Source organism: Brachyhypopomus gauderio, chromosome 6, assembly GCF_052324685.1.
Source record: "Brachyhypopomus gauderio isolate BG-103 chromosome 6, BGAUD_0.2, whole genome shotgun sequence".
Classification (NCBI taxonomy): Eukaryota; Metazoa; Chordata; class Actinopteri; order Gymnotiformes; family Hypopomidae; genus Brachyhypopomus; species Brachyhypopomus gauderio.
This window is the reverse complement of record NC_135216.1, coordinates 20,231,423-20,253,541: the sequence shown is the minus strand read 5'-3', so window position 1 is coordinate 20,253,541 and position 22,119 is coordinate 20,231,423. Positions and strand designations below refer to the sequence as shown.

Sequence of the window (22,119 nt, the reverse complement as noted above, 5' to 3'; positions counted from 1 at the left end):
TTGAATTATGAAAGGACGACCAACAACATAGAGACGTGAGATTAAATAATTCCTGCTGCCGTAATTCTGCAGGAGAATTCAACCCATTCGGCTGCACAAGCAGGTTTGATCCACGCTGTCCTGGGCATTTCCTGCTGCGTTCTTTAGAAATTCAGGAAATTTTTGATGAAACAAGGAGACTTATGAACAAGTGTGCAGTGCCTCACAAAGTTATACTTTCACACATCAAATAACCACTGAATATTTCTTCTGAGAAGAACTCATAACAGTTGGGCAAACCTATGGGCAACCAGATGTTTTGAAAAATGTACTATTTGAGATTTTAAAAGTTTGTTGTTTTTTTGTTTGTGTGTCGTGTATTGTTATCTTTCATTTAGTCTTGTGTCTGTTTGACCTGGTGGGGATTGGCAGGTAAAGGAGAATACTAACAAGAATATATATATATATATATATATATATATATATATATATATATATATATATATATATATATATATATATATATATATATATGAGGGGAGTGTCTTGCTTGCCAGGATCACCCAGCAGCCAGAGGTGCAGAGAGAACACTGAGGCAGGGTGTGACCCATGGATTCCCTGCAGGGTGTGACTGGAGTCCTGTGCCATACCTGTTGGGCTGCAGAGACAAAACACCTGCCAGCTGGAATCCCGCCATGGGTGTCTTTCTATTTTAAGATGTTTTCAGGTTTACACTCTGCTTCTGTTGCAAGAAGCAGTAGGTTTTATTCCTGGCCTGTAGGTGGGGTTTCTCCTTATCTGACAGACAGTTTTTAGTATGATGAGGAACTCTTGCAACTTTTTTAGGTTTATTTTGAATGTTGACAAATTTATTGTTGAAAAGTTTTGAATCAATATCATTATAATAAAATGATTGTGTAAATACAGTTTATCCTTGTTATTGTCCTGTAGTTTGTGATATTGTTCTAATATTTTGCAATAGAGCAAGTTATATTTTGCATTCAGTGTTATAACTGTGACAAGAACGCATTGAATTCATGCCAAAAAAGCTGCAATAGAGACAGAGAGATAGAGAGAGACATAATGATGAGAGAGAGATACAGGATGAGAGAGAGACATGTTGAAAGATACAGGGATACAGGATGAGAGAGAGACAGAGACATCTCAACAGACTTTCTCTGTTTTATATATATATAAAAACAACGTTGAAAACAACGTTGACCATATGTAGGCACATATATGTGACATCTTACCCTCGATGCTGGGATGGTGTTATCAGCACATTGGTACAAAGTTACAGAAGCAAGTTAAAGTTCTAAGTTCAAATAACCTGAAACAGAATTCAGCTGTAACAAAATATTTAAAATGAAACTACAGTGCAGACATAATGTGGCATTCCTGTACAAAGGGAACTTGCATGTGCATGTTATATCAGACACTACCATGTACATTAGATCAGAAACTCTTCTCTCGTACCCTGTATGTATGTAGATATATGGAGAACTTACTGTCATACTATTGTCATATTCTATTATAGGTGAGCACTTATTACGTTTCACTTTGTTTTATTTTTAATATACAGATACCTGAGGGTTAACCCTATCACATAACACCTAACCATAACAATAACCTTAACCCTAAGATATAACACCTAACCCTAACTATGAGGGTTAACCCGAACACCTAACCCAACCCCCTAATAAAAAGCTAAAACCCAAACCCAACACCTATCCAAATCCCTAATCAGTAACTTTAACCCTAACACTTAACCCTAATCCTGAGGCCTGGAGGCACTATTATACAATATTATAAAATATTAAACAATTCCTTGTATGCAAATGTTCACTGTGGGTTTTCAATGAAATAATAAATGTTTTATAACACATTTGTATTTTAATAATAATAATACAGCTATCTGACCTCTTTGTGACCTATGATTTTATTATACTGCTCAAAAATGAAGGGCACATTTAATCTCCACAGTACAACACAGAACAACACCAGTATAACACCAGTACAACACTAGTACAACACCATGTCAGTTAAACGTCAGTCATCTCAGGCTGTTCAGTTATGAGACATAAGTGATTGTAAATGAAACAGTGACTCTTTCCTAATCCCAAAAGGGAACAGTGGCCACAGTGACTCTATCCTAATCCCAGTCAGTTGGGACACTTGTCAAGCCCCCCTAGATGTTGCCAAGATGAAAAAAATATATAAAGCATGATGGGCTTATTTTCAAATACAATTTTAATAAAATGATAATATTAAGCTATGCGAAAAATTAAGTTATACTGAAAGTGTCAGAAATACAGTCTCTCTGGGGATTATACAGATCTCAGTGGGTCAAAGGTTTCCTGAGAATCTGGAATACTGTACTGGGGTGGGTTTCCCGAAACGTTCGTAGCGCTAAGTACTTCTTAACCTCGTACGTTTCATATGAGGTTACGAAGTACTTAGCGCTACGAACGTTTCGGGAAACCCACCCCTGCTGTTTAACATCCACATGGATGTTATTGTGGTGTCTGTTTGGGACTGTGCTGTGAGTCTTGGATCCTCTAGAGGGCTCCGAGTTGTTCTTGTTGCCGTTGGTTTGAGTTATTCTTGTTGCAGTTGGTTTGAGTTCTTCTTGCCACCGTTGCTGTTGGTTTCCTCCCCAATGGGCTTTGACTTAGTTAGATGTCTGCTAATCTGCTTGACAATGGCTGTTGTAAAAAGCCATTATATAAATAAATTTGACTTTGACTTTAACTATCAATACTAAACAATGGGGCAGGTGTTACTAACCCTAACACGAACCCTAACCCTAGGATGAACATTACTGAAAATACATTTATAAAGTCTAGAAATGTATGTCAATTGGAAAACTTATCTAGAACATAGCAATTGCTGAAAGGAGAAATGAACTGTTGACAGCTGAATATTATGACAGTACTTACTGTATGACTAGGGTTAGGGTTAACTCTAATCTAATAGTATGACAGCACTTACTGTATGACTTTGCATGTAACATCTAAGTTATTTGTTCAGAACGAACCCCTGAGGCGTGTCTGAACTCTTGAGGGGAGCAAAGTCTTTTCCATCTGTGTTTATTAGACTTTTTCTGAATACCATCTGTCATAAAGGAATTCAGAAAATGTTGTGTGGAGATATTCCATAAGAGCGTATTTAGTGTATGCCTTACTGCTGATGGAAATGACTAGAGGCTTAGTGGTGTGTGTGTGTGTGTGTGTGTGTGTGTGTGTGTGTGTGTGTGTGTGTGTGTGTGTGTGTGTGTGTAGAAAGGGAATTAAAATACAAAGACAATGTATTGAATGATGTCTCTGCAGATTGGTCCTTGTGACCCATCATGGAGGCTGCTTACCTACACTGACCTACACTGTCCTACACCGACCTACATCGACCTACACTTACCTACACTGACCTACACTGACCTACACCGACCTACACTGACCTACACTTACCTACGCTAACCTACACTAACCTACATTAACCTACACTTACCTACACTAACCTACATTAATCTACACTTACGTACACTAACCTATACTAACCTACATTAACCTACATATAAAGCTCTTGTACAGCTGTTTGTGACTTTGAATGTGTACAGGCTGAACTCTTTTACCACCACTTGTGCTAACTCAGTAGATATTCTATATATATATATATATATATATATATTACACACACACACACACACATACGTGTGTGGGTGTGAATATGTGAGAGTGTATATGAGGGTGTGTGCCTGGTATGTGCGCACGTGTGTGTGTGTGTGTGTGTGTGTGTGTGTGTGTGTGTGGTGGATATGTGTATGTGTATATGTTTGTGTAAAGATGTATGCATGTGTGTATGCATGTGTGTGTGTGTGTGTGTGTGTGTGTGTGTGTGTTAGCAGGTAGTTCAGGGCGGAGGTGCGTTACAGTACTCAGGGATGTCAGAAGCCTTACGATCGTCTGCTCCTCCCAGTGTATTGCCATTGTTCTCCCCATGCGATCTGAATTCCTGCTGGGTCAAGCAGATTCCTCACTGCGTAATGGCCTATTATCCGTGTTTAGTTTCTATTCATGCAATAATGACTTACGCCAGTTCCAAGGTCCTCTGAGACTGTGCACAGGTTGCTAAAACACGGCCTTTGTGACATCAGAGCTCTGTCAGAGGGTGTTTGACCTTCCTCAGGTCCCAGGATTCACTTTCAAATGCCTCTTCCAAATTCTCCACAGGGCACATATTTATTTCATGTGTTCTGAAATCAAGTCCAGGCTCATGCAGTTTTGTATAGGAGAGATATGAGATCAGTGTTAGAACAATAGCTGTAGTTCCCAGATCTCGAACCTCCTGAAACACATACTAGCATTTCACAGTGAAGCTTCTGCCCATATAACAAATCACCCACCTTGGAACTGGAAAACCACTAACCCTAACCCTAACTAACCCCAACTCACACTAACTCTAACTAACCCTAACCCATGCTGAATATGCTGTAGTAGTTCAGTTTACATGAACACTGATTTTCCAAATACTTCAGTTAAAAGTGAACATAAAAGTGAATGAAAGGCATGTGAATGTCATTTCAACACTACTGTAGAGTTAAATATGAGCAACTCAAAGTAAGAGATGGACAATGAAAATGACATTTAAATGATCTTATTTATTTCCTACAATGGAGACCACAAGTGTGGCTAAGAGTTTATAGTATTTCACAGAAATATAATGATGGTCATTAGGCCATTATGGCTTCATAATTAATGCATTATCAACAATGCTTCAATAAATAACCATTCACACTGATTACAGTCTGAGAACCACATTATCATACAGCATATAATAAAAACTGAGCAGGTTAGAGATAGAGATCCAGGAAGAGATCCAGGAAGAGTACAAACTACCACATCCAGCAACTGTCTGTCCACAGGAATAACAGCACATTACACCACATGACATGCAATATTTGTGTAAATTACTGACTTCTGAGTTGTCTGAGACATCTGAGTGGGACAGATGCAGCTCTTGGCTGCCCCTGCTGGACCGCCAGTTCAGGAACACAGAGACACAGACCTGATGTCACACCTTGAGGTCTTCTGAGTGTTTGGGTTAGGGGTTGTTCCAAGTTTGTGTTCCCCTGTCTTCCCCCAAAGGTGATGGTTCTCCTGCTAATACGTGATAGCCATGGAGACCAACCCAGGCTCAGATCAGATCTCTGGCAGAGATCAGCTCATCTAGGATTATGTCCTCTATGGAGAAGCATCCATTGGCACCTTGTTCAGAGGGGCTTGGTGATGTGCAGGACCTATGTCTACCTTTAGGTTTTAAGCAGCCCAAACTTGTGTCTTGTGAGGTTGCTTATGTTTCTTTAGGAGGAAATGGCATGTCCTGTGGTCCTCGCTGTGAATGGTCAGTTCTCTTAGGGGCCCTGCAGATGATGAGATCAATTAGGTAAGTGTTCAGAACTTTTACCTCATTTATTTACAGGTAAATAAGGGCCATAAGGTCATTTTGGTTTACATGCTTGAAATCAACGTGTCTTATTTGATTAGATGAGAAACATATTGTAATTTACAAATTCAAGTTACCACTGACATTTGCTGCTTTGGAGAAAAATATTGTTTAATAACCATATGCTTTCAGCACTAGTTAGAAAAATAGTGAGAAATTCCTTCACATTACAGTTTTAAACAAATTACAATTCTATCATAATGTGATCATCAAGCCCCCACCTTATCACCACAGCCTCCGTAAATATATTTCCCAAAGTATTAACTCTGAGAAAACGCATTTGTCTTTCAGTTTGATAATTAGGGTTAAGGGTAACATTAACCCTAGTTTCATAAAATTAGGGTTAAGGGTAGCCCTAATTCTAGTTTGATAATTAGGGTTAAGGGTAGCCCTAATCCTAGTTTGTTAATTAGGGTTAAGTCTGGCCCTAATCCTAGTTTGTTATTAGGGTTAACGCTGGCCCTAATCATAGTTTGACAATTAGTCTGTGATGCCCAATTATTTTGCACATATACCTACGCTATTGGCTGTACTCAGGTCTAGCGGTTTCTCTTACCTTTTAACCTTCCATGTCTTGGCTGCCAGGTTGTATTTGCACTGGTTTTCCGCACAGTCACTGGACGTCTCGGGATCTCTGTTTCATGCGCTGCCTTGTTACTAGAGAGAGAAAATACACTTGATGAGATTTGAGTAGCTTTGTTTACGCACCTTAAATTCACGCAATCGACACTATGGAAATATTAATATAAATATTAAAAAATCTTGTTCCTGCAAGTCATGGACTAATTCTTCTTTTTGGGTGCGTTTGTCTTTGCGTTTCAACGTCTTTGATAAATTCGTAATCACCTAGTCTCTTGATCTGTGTAGCAGAACAAAGAACATGTGCTGTCGCTGCCATCGAAACACTTGCAGCGCGGGATCTTTGTAACACGAGACGTGTGTTTAACCGAGCGCTTCTTGCGAGGTGCGCTGCCCAGGCCATAAGACACGGTGCGTCTGAAAGGGGGACAATCATAAGTCAACAAAGGTTGAGCAAAACTGAATGATATACATTACATACATACAATTGAACATTAGTTCGTACGTGTGTAAATACTCACTCTGGTGTGTTGACCCAAATTATGTCCAGATGACAGAAGTACACACATTCTTTATCCAGAAAAGTTGCGCACGAGCATCGTTTCGTTCGTGAGTGGCGTGCGCTTAAGGAGCTCTCTGCACCTTCACCCAAAGATACCGATATAACTACAAAGAAATGTTTCAATTAAATGAAACGGCCAATGTTTATCTTGGTATTTTGAGTAAAGAATTATACACAAGGGCAGAGTTGCAGTTAAAAACAATGATAGCACAAATGGAGCTCGTAATAGTGTACAGTTATTGTATCAAATAACTTTTAAGTACTTTCAATTATTTTTAAAGGTTTATTTAGCTTATAGAATTTAACAGTGTTAAAAAAATGTTTGAATCAAAACTTATTCAAAAGAAAATCGCATACCTGTGTTAAAGATTCCAGAAGAGAGTACAGACAACACGGGGAAGAATATCCGTAAGTCCATTTTGAGGAAATTATTATTAAATTTAAATATTTCAGGTTTTACTTGTCCGATTTCTTGTGAAAGTTAAATAACACCAGTTTTAAAAAAAGAAAAAAAAAAGAAGTTAGGTTCCGCTCAGATTGAGAGGCAAAATATTTCGCTTGAGCATTGCTCCAAAACCTGCAGACGCGTGCACAAGAACGCTTATATACCGCACGTACCACCTCCCACTTCGCGCCCTTCAGTCGCGTGTAAACAGTTTTGTCCGCTTGCTCGTTCGTAGACAATGCTGTTTGTTAATAGTCACCGACACGCAACGTGTAGACCGAGATAAGAACTTAGTATGTCTAGATTCCATGGGATGGAGACGCCGGACCGCAAGTCGCGCCAAGTTTTGCAGGTTTCCAACTCATGAATTCACTTTGAAGTCTGACCAGCAGATGGCGCTCGATTACACACAAATGGCGAAATATATAAACAAGAATTATTCAGTCCAGTTTCATATTTATGCTAATTTCAATATGACAGGATGATCCTGTCGTCATTACAATGAGTGTAAAACATTTGTCATATTTAAAGTCAATACTTGTCATCTTCATTGTTTCTCTACCTGGAAATTTCTTTAATCTTTTACCTACTTTTAATTTACAGAAATGAATGAGAATAGCTATTTGAAATATAAGACTGATGAAATATAAGGACTTATAGGTATGTGTTCTCACAGTCCTTTAAATCTGAGGACACAACCAAGTATTAGTCTACCAATGTGCTTCGCTCTGGCTCTGGCCCCTAGAATAGGATTAGGAACATTGGCTTTAACACTTAATGGTAAGAATGTTGTTTATGCCTTTCATTAACTAATTGATACATTATATACATTATAATTATACAGAGGGATTTGCTGATCCCTCCGTATGATTATACTGAGGACACTGGTGGTCCTCGTGGTCAGTGATCTAGCTCGTGCACTCACATTTTCATAAGCCACTGGCCTATAAGAAAGCCTAGGGTTATGTCAGAGAACCATAAACCCCAACTAACCCAAACCCTAGGGATAGGACAAACAACTCTAGGGTGGCAAGACTGCAGATACAGTTGATCTAAACACCACCAGTGTCAATCTTCACTAAGCTTTGTCGGTGCTTCACTGCTGAAGTGTTTCTTTTGTCCTGCTTGATTCCTGCAGTCTCCACCCATTCACGCATGATAGGAACTGTCTGTGAAATAGACTAAAGTGGAAAGATCAGAGTCAAACATGGCTGACAAGACTAATCAAGGGATAGTGTTGCTATTCTTTCCACTAGACAGGCTACGAAGTGCAGTACTCTGATGTTAACCCAAGACAAGAGAGGTTTTGTTTCCTCAATTTACAGGAAGGACAGTGGCTACAATAGGCTACCTTACAAGTTCAAGCTTTAGCTTTTTACATGCATGTCTATGTTGAGTCTCCAATAGGCTACCTTACAAGTTCAAGCTTTAGCTTTTTACATGCATGTCTATGTTGAGTCTCTCACCCACTCTAAGACTCTCAGTGGTTCTGGTATCTAGGCAACATCCTCCCCACCCACCTGGTACTGCAAGTGAGCTTTTTGTACAGAGTGTCCTCAGCTCTTCCCTGCAGTAGCACCTCTCTGCCACTTGGCGTCACTGTGAGCTAGTTTACATTTACATTTACAGCATTTAGCAGACGCTCTTATCCAGAGCGACTTACAAAAGTGCTAAGTGTTTAGTCAGAATATGCATCTCTATCTAGTTAGTTTCAGCAGTCCTGAATTTGCACACAATCAGCCAAATGATTTAGAAGCAAGTTCTAATGAAGACGTTTGCTGTGAGCGTCTTGAGAGAAGCACAAGGTTAGCCATCCTAAAGGTGATCTGAAGGGAGATGTTTTCTGCTCTCCAAGTAAAATTGTGGATGAAGGCCAGAGAATGGGTTTCTTGTATAATTAAGATTATACTGTACAGCAAAACATGCAAGCAACAAATACACTTGTAAACAAAGTTTTACTGATACATTTGATTGTATAGATACATCAATGTAAAGCCACCATTTTACACATACCTATAGACTTATGGAGATCACCAGGGCACTAGATGGAATATAATAAATAGTTGAACACAACATCTGTACACAGGAACTGGGTCAGGGTCAGGGTCATGCCCCCAAAGCCCTAGAAATGTTCATATATCAGTACAACATTAATTTATTCATTTTTTTAACGTAAATTTACGACTGATGTAAAACATTTCAAAATAAAACAATCTTCCTCCATTCAGTTTTAACTGCCATTTCATCTAGTTTAATGTAACACAGGCAACTACTAAAACTGTAAGATCATATTTACAGGTTCCTAAACAAGAAACTCCAAAAAAGGCACAATTGTCTATACAACATGTACAAAAAAGAAAAACACAAGGAAACAGTAAAAGTAAAAAATAAAAATTGGTCATCATCATTGTCATTTATGATTGCACATACAATTATGAAAATTCTGAAATGTGCTTTTATAGGGGCTGGTAATGCTGCATGCCCTCGAGTGTTTCAGTTTTACAAAGTGACAAAGTTTTACAAAAGAGACAGAGAGAGGTGGAGAGACAGACAGACAGATAGAGAGAGAGGGGGAGAGAGAGAGAGAGAGACAGACAGACAGACAGAGGTGGAGAGAGGGGGGAGAGACAAACAGAGAGAGAGAGAGAGAGAGAGAGAGAGAGAGAGAAAGGATTCTCAGGTAGCAATGACAAGCCTATCTTCGTCATCACTGGAGGCATCATTGTAGTCATTAGTTACTGGTTGCCTGGTGATGTGTTGCCGTGGCGGTCTTGCTTCACTGGCACCTACTGCTGGTGCTTTATGGGCACTCTCAGCTTCAGCAGATGAAGAGGAGTGTAGTTGTGGTGCTGAAGTCACATGTTCTGTTGTAGCTGCATTTATAAGGGCTTCATCTCTAGGTGAGGTGACCTGGTGAGATGACCTTGCTTGGCAAGGTGGGACCTTGTTTGATAAGGGAACTTCCATCGAGGGTGTTCTAGTGACTGGAGCTGCCACACCTGGTGGCAATAGTGCAGTTCCTGAAGCAGCTGTGTGTGGGCGAGCAGAGGGGCAGGTGTCGAGGAGAGACTCCACTACTTGGGAAGGCAGGGAAACTGAGGGCTTATCTGACAGCAGAGGCAGCGGGCTGAGAGCAGAGAGTGGGCTGAGAGAGGGTATGAGGGTGGGTAGGGCGATGTTGAGGATCTGCAGGCCAGGGATGTGGGCTGAGGAGGCTGTGCTGCTCTGAGGCGCTGGGGTGGCGGCCAGCACCTGCACGCCCAGAGCAGCGTTCAGCGCCAGACTTTGCTGAGGCACGAGCTGTGTGGAGTTAGCCAGACCCACCACGCTCAGCGTCTCCACACCCACAGACTGCAGTGCAGACTGCGGAGCGCCGAGGGTCTGGAGCCCTGCCATTTGACCCAGAGGGAAGCAGGGTAGGACACTGCTGACAGGGTCCTGCACCACCAGGGGCTGGGTGGGTGAGCCGTCAGGTCGGGGCGGGGTGTTGGGAGCTGGCAGGGGGCTGCTAGCCTGCCGGTGGATAACGCTGACAGCTGGGATGCTGAGCTGGACAGGCCCCGCCTGGATGGGTACAAAGGTGGAATACGCAGCCAAGCCAGCAGGCACCAGCTGAATGCCACCCACAGGTACCATGCTATAAGGAGAGCGGGTGGGCTGCTGGGAGTGCAGGGGGAGGTGGCTAAAAAGGTGGGTGGGGCCTCCAGCTCCAGACTCATGGGTGTGGCTGAAAAGGTGGGTGGGGCCTCCAGCTCCAGACTCATGTATGGGACCTGGGACTGGGAAATGTAAAGGTCCGTGAAGGCTGTCTGAGCTGGTCTGTGTGCTGCGGTCGATGTTGGAGTTGGGTTCACTTGATGATCCATCCTGTAAAAAAATATTTATATGGATTAATTAGACATTTATATTAGCTTCTGCAAAAAATAAGAAAGACATGTATTACACAATATTTAAGAATGTTAATTCAGAGCAGTTCAAAATCTATTCACCTTTCATGCAATCAAATCAGCTTTGCTGAGGTGCCAGGCATGCAAGACTAAATGCATGGGTAAGTAGATGGGTTTGGAGTGGATGTAGGTACAGAGATGATTGGGTACAGAGTACAGAGTTGTACAGAGTTTGGTGGGGGATTATTGCAGGGGTGTCCAACTCAATTGCACCAGGGGTCAAAACTCAAAACACACTTTATGTTGCAGGAGAAACTTCTTTAACTATCTGGGTTAGGGTTAGGGTTAGGGTTTTAACACTAAGGGTTTAAGGGTATAACACTAAGGATTAGGGTTAACTAGGGTTTTAACTCTTCTACTCTCTGTAGTTTCTGGTCTGCATTTTTCAGCTGGTCTTGATGTTTTTCTTGAAGCGCCACATCAGCTCCACAAATATGACACACGTGTTTACTGGAGATGGCAATAAACATATTGTGGCGAATCACAATATAAAGCTTTTTCAGAGGGAGGGAAATGGTTCATTTTAACCATTTATTGAACCCACCATGATAGCAGTTCTTCAACAGAACAACAGTATCAGAAGAAAGAAAAAACTGCTTTACAGTGAAACACAGACTCCTTAAACCCAGCCAACAATCACCATAACGGTGACCAAGTTGGAACCCAGGAGCATTCTGGGCAATATGAATGGCCCGCCCCTAATTACAAACAGTAGCACTATGAACACTCAGGCTGTTTTCAGAATCAACGTTTCTTTGCGCCGTTGTTAAGGGGCTTTGACGTTACAATTATGTTGTAGACAGTAACAGACGTTTGACTAGAATGATGCGGAAATATTCCCAGTATCATGAATGTATCATTCGGCAAGGCAGCTGTTGTCACTGTCATTAATAACAATAATAATAGATCAATGCAAAATGATCTCGCAGGTCGGATATGATTGTATTACGGGTAGGAAAAGGCCCAGATAAGCCTTGAGATTGACACCTATGGGTTTTTGGTATGAAGGTAAATGTGGGTATACAGAGGTGGGTATGGAGGAACGATGGGTTGGTACATAAGGAAAGGGGAAGACAAGGTGGCAAACATGGTCACTGGGAGGAGACAGATCTCACCTGGCTTAGCTTGGAGCCCTTGCCTGGCACAGGGGGACTAGGCGGCACATCGGTGTCGGGATAGTCGATGGACATCTGCCTGCATGGAGAGATGGGGCTCATCATGTGTACAGACTCAGTGTCAGAGGCATGGGACTCTGAAGCAGGGCCAGGGTAGGAGGTGAATGAGGGCGGGCTGGGGCCAGGACTACTGCAGGAAGCAGAGATTGACATCTGTTTGACCAATGAGACAGGGCTGGTCATAGCCACCGACTCGGTGTCCGATGCCTGGTACTCTGAGGCTGGAGCTTGAGGTGTTGGGTGTGGGCTCGGACTAATGGACATCTGGGCAAGCAGAGAGCTGGGCACAGGGTCTGCCTGGCCAGAGGAGAAGTGCTGGGGGCTAGCGGAGACAGATGGTGTGGCAGAGAGTCCAGATTCTGCTTGGCTGTCATCTTCATCTTCCTCCTCCCCATCATTATCCTCATCATCAGGCCCATCTGAATCATCACCATCAGAGTCTGGTCGATCTGCACCACCTGCTCTTCCTCCTGAGGGAATTTTAAACATACTCTTACATTTCACAGGTGGCAGTAAATAGTGCATAGACGTTCATAGATCCTAATCCCATCACACATGCCTTTACTTTTGATGTCAGTACATCACACTTAATTTTGTTCATTAGATGTTCCATTTCTGTAAAGGTTTAGCTTCATATGTAAACCCTAACATTGACCCCACTTTCCACTGTACAGAGTTTGAAGGAATACACTGGTTTTATAAATAGAACATTTCATTAAAGTAGTCCTGCATGGTGCACACTGATGCATTCCAAAAACCACATTTGTATTTTTTTTTAGCTCCAAACATCTATCTGCCATTATGGAAACAAACATCTGCAGTTAAACCAGTGTATAGACTAGTGGACTTAACATCAATGTTTTGCATTTAGGCCTGTTAACACCTCAGACATGAAAGGCAGCATGATCCTGTGCAAAATCAAGGGGGTGATAATAGTATGAATGAAGTATGAATACATAGTATGAATGAAGGAGGAAGTATATAGTACGTAGTATGAATGATTAAGGTAGTATATAGTACATCGTATGAACATTAGTATTCTTTGAGCATTTGGACCCAGAAAAAGCTTGTAGCTTTTAACGTTCTTTTGTTCCCCTCGTCTCTAAAATTAGACTCTGTAATTCCCCTCCGTTAAGGCCACTTGTGCTGCCCACACAAGCCTAAAGTTAACAAGGGAAGCCACTGCAATTAGAACCTTTAATTACATCATAACATTGATCAAGACTGCTACTTAACCGTTTGACACATTCAGCATTTAATGGTTGCTGTTATTAATAATAAATATATAATAAAGAGATATTAATAAAAATCTGTCAGTGTATATATATGGTGATCATTTTGATGTAAACACACTGTAGTGACTGCTTTATGAGTTTGATTTAAAAAACATTACTGAAATAAAATTGTGTGCTTGTGTGTGCTTCGTGTGCATCAGCACATCAACCCCCTGAAAATGAATCACAAAACCACCACGGAACACCACAGAACATAACGGAACACCACAGAACATAACGGAACACCACAGAACACCACAACTGCTAACTATAAACTTTACATAGCACATTGTTCTAAATACTTTCTGACATTTCACATCATAAATCATTAATTTGAAATGAGCTACCTGAGTCCTCTGTGTCCGGGTCTTCAATTATGCCAATGGCTACTCCCATCTCCATACATTTCTTACTATGGGCCTTAGACTTCATGTGCTTTGTGAGGTTTCCTGTTTGTGGGGGAGGGGAAGAGAGGCGGGGTCAACCAAGGTGGGAGGAGCACACGGGCAGAGTGGCTTACATAAGTCAGACATGTGTCTAAGCCTCAGCTCCCAGTTATGGGTGAGTAACTGATAAAGAAGTTCTTAAAGGAATGTGGGCTGTTCAGACACGGCATGTTTCTCTGCAGTGCAGCGTGGGTAGATGAGTACAACTGGGATGAATCATGTGTGCCTTTTTTGAGAGAAGCAGCTTCAAAACAAGGAAAGAACAGTTCGTGGAAGACAGTGTTCTTATCTTCGTTCTGGAAAATAACTGTGATGAAGAACTCAATATATTAATATAAATATATAATTTTACATGTTCTACCATATGGTTGCCCTCTGAAGGAGTATAAATTGAAAAAATTATTCTTACTGAGGTCCTGATTTTCTCATCCCAAATAGAAGCATAAAACTTTGTGAAAAGTGAAACTTTTTTTACTCTTTTACTCGTTCCTGTTCACCATCATAAGCCACTGTAGCAAATGTCTCACAAATAATAAAGACAACATTACGTGTAGACACCCCTTGGGTCTAAACATAAGGGCACCCACCTTTTGTTTTGAAGGAGAAATTGCATTGCGCACAGTGATAGGGACGGACATCTGAGTGAGTGCGGATGTGTTTGCGCAGCATGCTTGGCTTTTTACAGCGTATTCCACACTCCTCACAGATAAACTTCCCTCTCCCGCGACCTCGCACATAAACATACTCCTCATTAGATTTGTAACTGCAAAACAGAAAAAAACAATGAGACTCCATCTCATCAGGAATTAACACCTTAAAATCACTGCTGGGTGCTTCTGAAGTCAAAAAGTCACAAACCCTCCATCAAAGATCTTGACCCGTCGAGGCTCCAATTTGGATGAGTCTGTTCTGGATGAGTCTGTTTCCTCACTTGACTCACTGACTGGTTTTGCTTTGCTGCAATTCTCAGCTGATGGAGACTTCTGTTGATTCAAGACCTGTCAGAATCCAATTTTAAATCACAACAAAGTTAGCAAAACAAGTAGAATTAACATAAGTAACATTAACAAAATATATCTTAATACCTTAAAAATAAAATTTGCAGTAAGACTACTTCTGAATGAAGAATATTCACCTTTGGCAAGATATCCTTTAATTTTCCAGAGTAGGTCAAAATGTCATATTTTAGGCTTGTCTTTATAGCTTGGGTATACAATATTTTCTTGGAAGTCTGTTTTGAATCAAAGAGAGACATGACTACTTTGGTGGGAAGGCCCAATGGGTTTGGATTATTAGGCTTGACAGTCCAGGCAGAATAAGCAGAGATTCTTTGATCTGTCTGCTGAATGTGCAGGGGTTTCCTTTTCATAAGGAAACACCAGGTGAAGGTTGTAGCCGTTTTCAGACTAGGGAAGGACAGCCGATGGCTATCTCGTGTATTGACCACTGACACAGAGGAAGCTAATTTCACTTGTCCCTGAAAGGTGGGAGGTCTAACAGGAGATTTGGCTGGAGACCATCTCTGCTCCTCAGGATTTCCCTGTGACTTCTGTGCATTGTTTGCATGTCCAGAAAGACTTTGCACTCCTAGAGAATGCATGGCAGGTACTGACACAAGTTGCACCATTGTGGTAGGTGTCCTTTCCATTTCTTGTTCAATGTCTTCAGGCATTGTTGTATGAGAAACTGATGTCTGATTGTCTTTTTCAACTTCTGTGCTTTCAGGCAACTGTTCAGGGGCATCAGTTTCTATTGGACTGTCTACTGGTTCAGTGGTGCACACCTGTCGAACCAACATTAGTTTACGCTGCCTTGTCAACTCTGACATCTTTGAGTTCAAGTAGTTGAGTGATCGACCTTCTGTCAAGCATGCAGCTCCATGGTCATCTTTAGCCCGTTTCTGTGTCTTCTCCATGGCAATATCCAGGCTGTTGGCAGGGGAAAGCATACGTTTACTCGAGGCAATGGGCTCCTGTTGTGGGCAAAGACTTACTGATGCCAGTTTTTGAGTGCATTGTAATGAACCAAGTGATTGAGAACTCTGGGTTTCATCAATATTGTTCTTGTTCATGGTCACAGAATTATTTTTAATCAAGATGCTGCCAGATCCATGTGGTTGGCCATTTTGACTGTCTGTTCTATTTTTTGGATCACTGTTTATTATAGAGACGGCTGGAAAATGTATCTTAGAAGCCACAGCGGAGGATGACAGTGTATGTTCGTGAGTGATGAGGATCTGTGGAACAGCAGTACTTCTTGATGAAATCTGTGAGACTGTGTCAACTTGTGAATCAACAGGAAGCACAACTGAGTCTTTAGGTACAGTGGGGTTATTTGATTGAGCTACATAAACATTTTTTATTCCATCATTTGACTTTGATACTGTGATTTCATTTTTTGCAACCGGTATTGTAATAACAGGTAAGGTCATTTGTCCAGCCTGCACACTAGTGAAATATGTTTGACCCGCTTTTAAAACTGGAAACTGCAGCTGGTACTTAGGTACAAAGTTCTTCTTATTTTGAATATCAGGGGACTTCTGCATATTATCTTGACCAGGCCCAACATGGACCACAGGTTGTAACTTCTGACAATGGACAACCCTTGAGGTCTGGTGCCATGGGTGAGGAAGACCATGAACTTGTGGTTGCTGAGTGTGGCTACCAAGGTTGATGCTTTGAACCATCTGCTCATCCTTCTGCAAAGGTCCCTCTGCAGTGTGCAGCACAAAAGGCTCAAGTGTAGGTTTATTAACATTTATTGGTCTGTACTGTGACACAGAAAAGACAGCAGAGGGGGCTCTCTGGAGGGACACTGTTTGTTTCCCAGATATTTGCTGTGTCTCTGTTCCAATCTTCAAAGACATTTGGCGTACAAGAGGCCCTCTTCTTCTTTCAATAAGAGGCACCTGGGGATTTGGAACACATTGTGTAGCTTTTGGGAATGTAGCTGCTGTTTGTGGCAAAGACCTGCCAGGCGACATGTTGCTGTAGTCCAACGATTTGCTACGGTAGTCACAAGAAACCTCTACAGATGGCTGAGTACAGCTGATTTGCTCCGAGGCAGCTCGCCGCATCATTCCTGGGACTCCTAATGTGTTGTTTGCTACAGGGAGAACGTTGGGATCTGGTGGTTTCCTAACAGCCTCTGCCCTGCATGGGCTGTCTGGTCTTGGTGGATCATCTCTGTCAAATGAGGCTGAAATACTGGAGCACCTTGACAAGCTACTATCTCGGCTGAGGCTACGAGAAAGACTCGACTCAAAGCTGGACTCTCCTGAGGAATGTTCCATCTGAGCCAGTCTTATTCTCTTCTTCTTAGGTGGAAGCTTTTCAGTTGGAAGCTTGGACAAGCTCTCACTCCTTTGAGGCCAGTTAAATGTTTCTTGTGGCTTCTCCATAGATTCATTCAACTGAGTTTCATGTTCTTTTTCTGGTTCTTCTGTTACAAGGATTTCTGGGACTTGAATATTATTTTGCCGCACCAACCTTGATTGAGTAGGTGTACAGCTGTCACTGGTGACTGATGCAGCTTGTTTATGATGATGGTCTGTTCCTTGGTTGGCACATTTGGGTGTTGACATTTTCTCATGATAGCTTTGCAAAGTTGAGCTCAATTTACCTTCAACATGGCTTTTTGCAGAGTTTCTGGAATCTTTTTCCACACAATCAACAGGAGATGACCGGTCTATAGACTCGGATGTTTCAAAAGAATTTGGTCGGCTGAGTGAATTAGTGTGACGAATGACTGAAGTACCACTTCCTTGTCGCTGCAGATCAGCTCTTTCTTTATTGCATGTGGTGACATGGCTTTCTCGTATTGGAGACAACCTTGACTCTTCAGTACCTCTAGCAATGAGCTGAATTGCACCTCCAAGAGGAGGGGTACAGGAGGTTTGTGTGTGCTGGGCATATGAATTTCCTGAAAAACCCACTGGCATCTGGCAAGAATCAAAACTTCTTGAACATGGAGGGGTAGTTTCAGTTGGAGACTGGTCATCATCATCTCCTACACTTTTCATTTTCCGTCTTTTTCTTATCATCACTGGTTGCTCCACAATGCCTGGAATAAATGTGTTTCTGCTCATAACTGGTTGCTGGCTTCCACGTACAAACACTTCTGATTCAAGATCTCGGACAGACACACTTTTATTCTTTGGACCATGCAATTCAGAGCAATAAAACTTTTTGTGATTTTCAAAGTTTTCTAATTTTCGGTACCGATTACGACAGGTCTCGCATTCATACGTTGTTCCTTTGCTTTGCTGGGTCTTTCGGGTTCTTTCAGGTGCATGATCAAATGACTTACTTCGAGTCTCTTGAGTAATACTTGGTCCATGATGACTCTCATCCATGGAATGAACAGAAAGTAGCACATGACCATCATTTGTTGATAAATCCTCAACTGCTATCTGTCTGACTAAGGTCCGATGTACAACTGGATTTGGTGTTGGAGGGGCTGAAGAAAACACATCATCATTTAGTGAACTAATCTTGTCATCAAATGAATGGCAGATCCTTAGAGGATGAGGCTGAGTGGTAGCATTGGGGAGAACAGCTGATTGACCAGGTGTTGTAGGCATTGAATTACTTCTTGTAATTGGTAAACAATCCAGAGTTGGATATTGAGGAGGTACAGAGAGAAGAAATATTGGTTTGGATTTATCTGTAGGTGTGAAGGGAGACTTTGGTATGTCCGAATTAGAGCTAGATCTTCTTACTACTGGTTTTAAGTCAAACTGAAAAGAGTCTTTGAATATGTAAGATTTAGGGGAGTCTATGCTCCCTCTTCTGGATAGAGAAGTCCGTCTTGGTTTGACACTATCAAGTTGCTTGGCATCAACAACAGCTTCGTTATCAGATATCAATTTTGTGATGCGCTCTTCCAGAGAAAGAGCTTTTACTTCCAATGGAGGACGCATCTGTCCTGGCAAAACAGGAGACTTTTCGACGGGTGTTGCATGCATGACAGTGGCCACAACAGGGGGAGGGAGAGCTTGTGGATTTTTCATATGATCACTTTCCGTTGGTGGAGTAATCTTCACAAAAGGGCTTGGAGGGCTCATGGCTTGGTCTGCACTTTCAGATCGAGAAAAGTAACCAGAGTCAGTGCTTCCTAGACTTCTTGGGCTAAGTAAGCATTTGCCCTGTGGCTGCTGGGAGTCTGTTGAGCAGTCTGTCGCTTGCTGCCTCTGAAGCTGTGCATGTCCACTCCCTATTGGAGACTTATATTGCTGATCCTCATCATCACTTATGGAGTCCTGTAAGGGACTCACACAGTCCACCTCTTTTAATGAAGACAGAACAGTTATACTGGACCTTAGACCTGCTGTCTGGAAGTCCCTTTGTCTCTGGGCTGTTGCTTGCTCTGGTGTAGAATCTGTAACTCTTGGACTGTCTGCCCGCAAGGGTGAAACATTGACAGGGTAAACAACAACTTTAGGGAGAGCTGCAGTACCCTTGGGTTCATAGCCTTTCTGACTAGTCAAAGGTTTCAGATTTTCAAGTACCACTGATTGCTCCGTCTCCCCTTGGCTGCCCGGAACTGTGCCTGAACTATGCAAACTGCTGTCAGATAAAGCGGTCAGGCTGCTCTGTGAAGAATCAGGGTCCAAGTCAGCTGTGCTAACGTCCTCATCACTCTCACCACTTTCCTCAACATCTGAATGGGCACCAAGACCCTTATCAGATTCTTGAGACAGAGACCCACTACCAGAGTCTTTGGAAACAAGCCCTAGTTTGATGGCATGGGCATGAGACTTTTTATGTTTGTAGAGATTGCTCTTTGTCTTGAACGAGAAACCACATGTAACACAAGGGTAGGGTCTCTCTCCAGTGTGAGACCTTATGTGCTTCAGTAGAACACTTGGTTTTGCACATGCTCTGTTACAGTACTCACAAACGTACTTCCCTTGCTTCTTTGGTTTCTGATCTTTTACAGAGATGTCACACATTTGATTCATTCCAAAGTTGACAACAGTTGCCACCTGAACAGAATTAAAGCCAGGTGTGACTGGGACCTGGATGGGGTTAGGGACAGTGGCAGAAAGAGACTGGCATGTCTGCACTACAGGTGGTTGACTTTGAGGTAAACCACTGGAGCCTGTGGGAACTGGGGCATGTGTCAGTGTAAGAGATGGACCTGCACTGTAGCTCTTTTGGAGACCTGGCTTGTCATGCTGGCAATCAGCTTCCATTATCATGTGCTGCTGTGAAGTCTGTTGCAGTGCGGCCAGGACTGCTGTTGATCCACCACGGCTGAACTGGCACTTATCTGGATTATATGGCTGCGTCAGAGCAGCCTTTGAGTGAGAGCTAAAATTAACTGCCGGCATAGCCTTGGAGACCTCTGAATGGGGAGCAGGAATGGAAACGGATTTCCCAAGATGTCCAATTGGATTGCAGGTCTTCTTCTCTGTCAGTGTATTGAAGTCCGGCTCCATAGCCTTGAGCAGGACTTCCAGAGGAGCAGCCGTGTGAGAGGGAGGTGTGCTTCTGGCACTGGTCTCCTCACAGGGAGGTGTGCTTCTGGCACTGGTCTCCTCACAGGGACTTGTGCTTTTGGCTCTGATCTTTTCACTCCAGATTTTGGTCTGAACTGAATCTCCAATGCAAGTCTGTACTACAGCCCTAGTGTGGACGAGAGGCTGAGGATCCAAGGTGGTCACATTCTTGTTCTCCACTTTTACTGTTGTCTCTGCTGATGTCTCCTGCTGATCTTCAGACTCACAGGTTGACGTGGGGGAACTCTTAATGGGACTTTTGGAGAATAAAGAAGAGGATGAGGATTTCTTGGACAAAATACAGCTGGGTGAGGAAACAGGCGTCTTGCAGTGTGACTGGTTCTTGACTGGAGACTTGGGTATTTTCTTCAGCTGATTTTCAGCCACAATCTTTTTCCTTTTCAGTCCTTTTATGCCATCAGAACTTCTGTCAGTGCCGTCTTCTCTGCCTGTTGGGAAAAACATTTTTTAATAGAAGTGGATAATTCAGAATTACATACACATTTTGCAAAGGTTTCACATTTTTATTGTGTTTTTACCAGTTAAAGCATGACAAGTGTACTGTGTGGAAACGATGTGTTTCTAATGTCAGTAGCTTTTTCCTGCAAGGTGATTCTATGCAAAAATGGTGTTCTCTGTAGAAACATTAACTCCTGATATAATTAATCCATTAATTGCAACATTTCCTATGTATTTAACAACACTGCAATCCATACATGTAAGAAAGTGAAATAAAACATTAAACATTGTACAACTTTCTAACAATATGTAATAGCTATATCAGATACACCTGTAGTTCTCCCAAACTAGACAGTCTTTGCTGTGCAATTTTTAATGTACCGGTACTATTTTTAAGCACAATAATATACAAGGTAAAAATGTTCACAGCACTGCTGTAACCACAGATGATGTAATGGGTTAGCCACCAAAACACTGCACAGCTATGCGAGCAAAACATTCAGAATTCAAATGGCTTAAAAAGACAGATGATGCTCCAGAGCCAAATAAAACAGCTTTTTTTATTTCAGCATTACGTGATCAATTGGATATATTACACAACCATTCATCACACACCAGTTCCTCTCTAATTTTCCTGCCCAATGCTTATTCTTACTGAAGATTTCTTCTCCTTTTCCAAACGAATTATTCTGCAGTTATTGTGCAAGTTTGGATGCAGTTCTAACTAAAAATTATCAATTCAGTACATAAATAAACAACAACCTTGTTACACATCGAAAATTATTTTACCAAGATTTCCCATAAAATACCTTGTTAAGTTAATTTGATGCAGAAACATCACTCTCTGTCAGCTGATGAATCCGTCCTCTTCAGAAAGCAGTTCAGCGCTGTGTTTTCATTATGTTCCCAGTAGCTAATGTGAAGACAGGACTCTGGGCTCAGGAAGTTCTCTCTCTCTCTCTCTCTCTCTCTGGGTTCTGGATCCCACGCATCATTATGTTGGACACCCACTCTCTGTCCCTCTGTCTCTCTCTCTCTCACTTTCACCATCTCTCTCTTCATCCCTCTCTTGCCCTGTTTTCTCTCTCTTTCTGTCTCTTTCATTTTATACCTCCACCATATTTCCCGTGCTCTCTTAATAATGGGTTTTTGTGTGTGTGTGTATGCGTATTTGTGTGTGTGTGTGTGTGTGTGTGTGTGTGTGTGTGTGTGTGTGTGTGTGTGTGTGTGTGTGCGTGCAACTGGCTGAAGC

General features: G+C 42.0%; 2 protein-coding genes across 6 annotated transcripts in view; both read right to left on the bottom strand.

Moving 5' to 3' along the window:
- Positions 1–4,646: 4,646 nt before the first annotated feature.
- edn1 (endothelin 1) lies at positions 4,647–7,688 on the bottom strand. Of its 2 annotated transcripts, none has more exons than XM_077007822.1 (5): positions 6,977–7,688; positions 6,579–6,699; positions 6,325–6,474; positions 6,035–6,135; positions 4,647–5,395 (listed from the first exon to the last, which is right to left on the bottom strand). In XM_077007822.1, exons 1-5 carry the CDS (start codon positions 7,035–7,037, stop codon positions 5,292–5,294), a joined length of 537 nt encoding a protein of 178 aa, XP_076863937.1. In that variant the 5' UTR covers positions 7,038–7,688; the 3' UTR covers positions 4,647–5,291. The 2 variants fall into 2 exon arrangements, with proteins under 2 accessions (XP_076863937.1, XP_076863936.1); XM_077007821.1 differs by having other exon boundaries at positions 6,579–6,723; positions 6,977–7,685.
- A 1,312-nt stretch (positions 7,689–9,000) lies between these two features.
- Positions 9,001–22,119, bottom strand: part of hivep1 (HIVEP zinc finger 1) — a 49,448-nt gene continuing 36,329 nt past the window's right edge. For all 4 annotated transcript variants that reach the window (XM_077009513.1, XM_077009515.1, XM_077009514.1 and 1 more), the window contains exons 4-9: positions 15,042–20,857; positions 14,765–14,904; positions 14,494–14,669; positions 13,808–13,909; positions 12,127–12,656; positions 9,001–10,931 (exon numbers count right to left, since the gene is read on the bottom strand). In XM_077009513.1, coding sequence (XP_076865628.1) covers positions 9,741–10,931; positions 12,127–12,656; positions 13,808–13,909; positions 14,494–14,669; positions 14,765–14,904; positions 15,042–20,857 — 7,955 coding nt within the window. In that variant the 3' untranslated portion in view covers positions 9,001–9,740. The remainder of the gene's footprint in view (positions 10,932–12,126; positions 12,657–13,807; positions 13,910–14,493; positions 14,670–14,764; positions 14,905–15,041; positions 20,858–22,119) is intronic.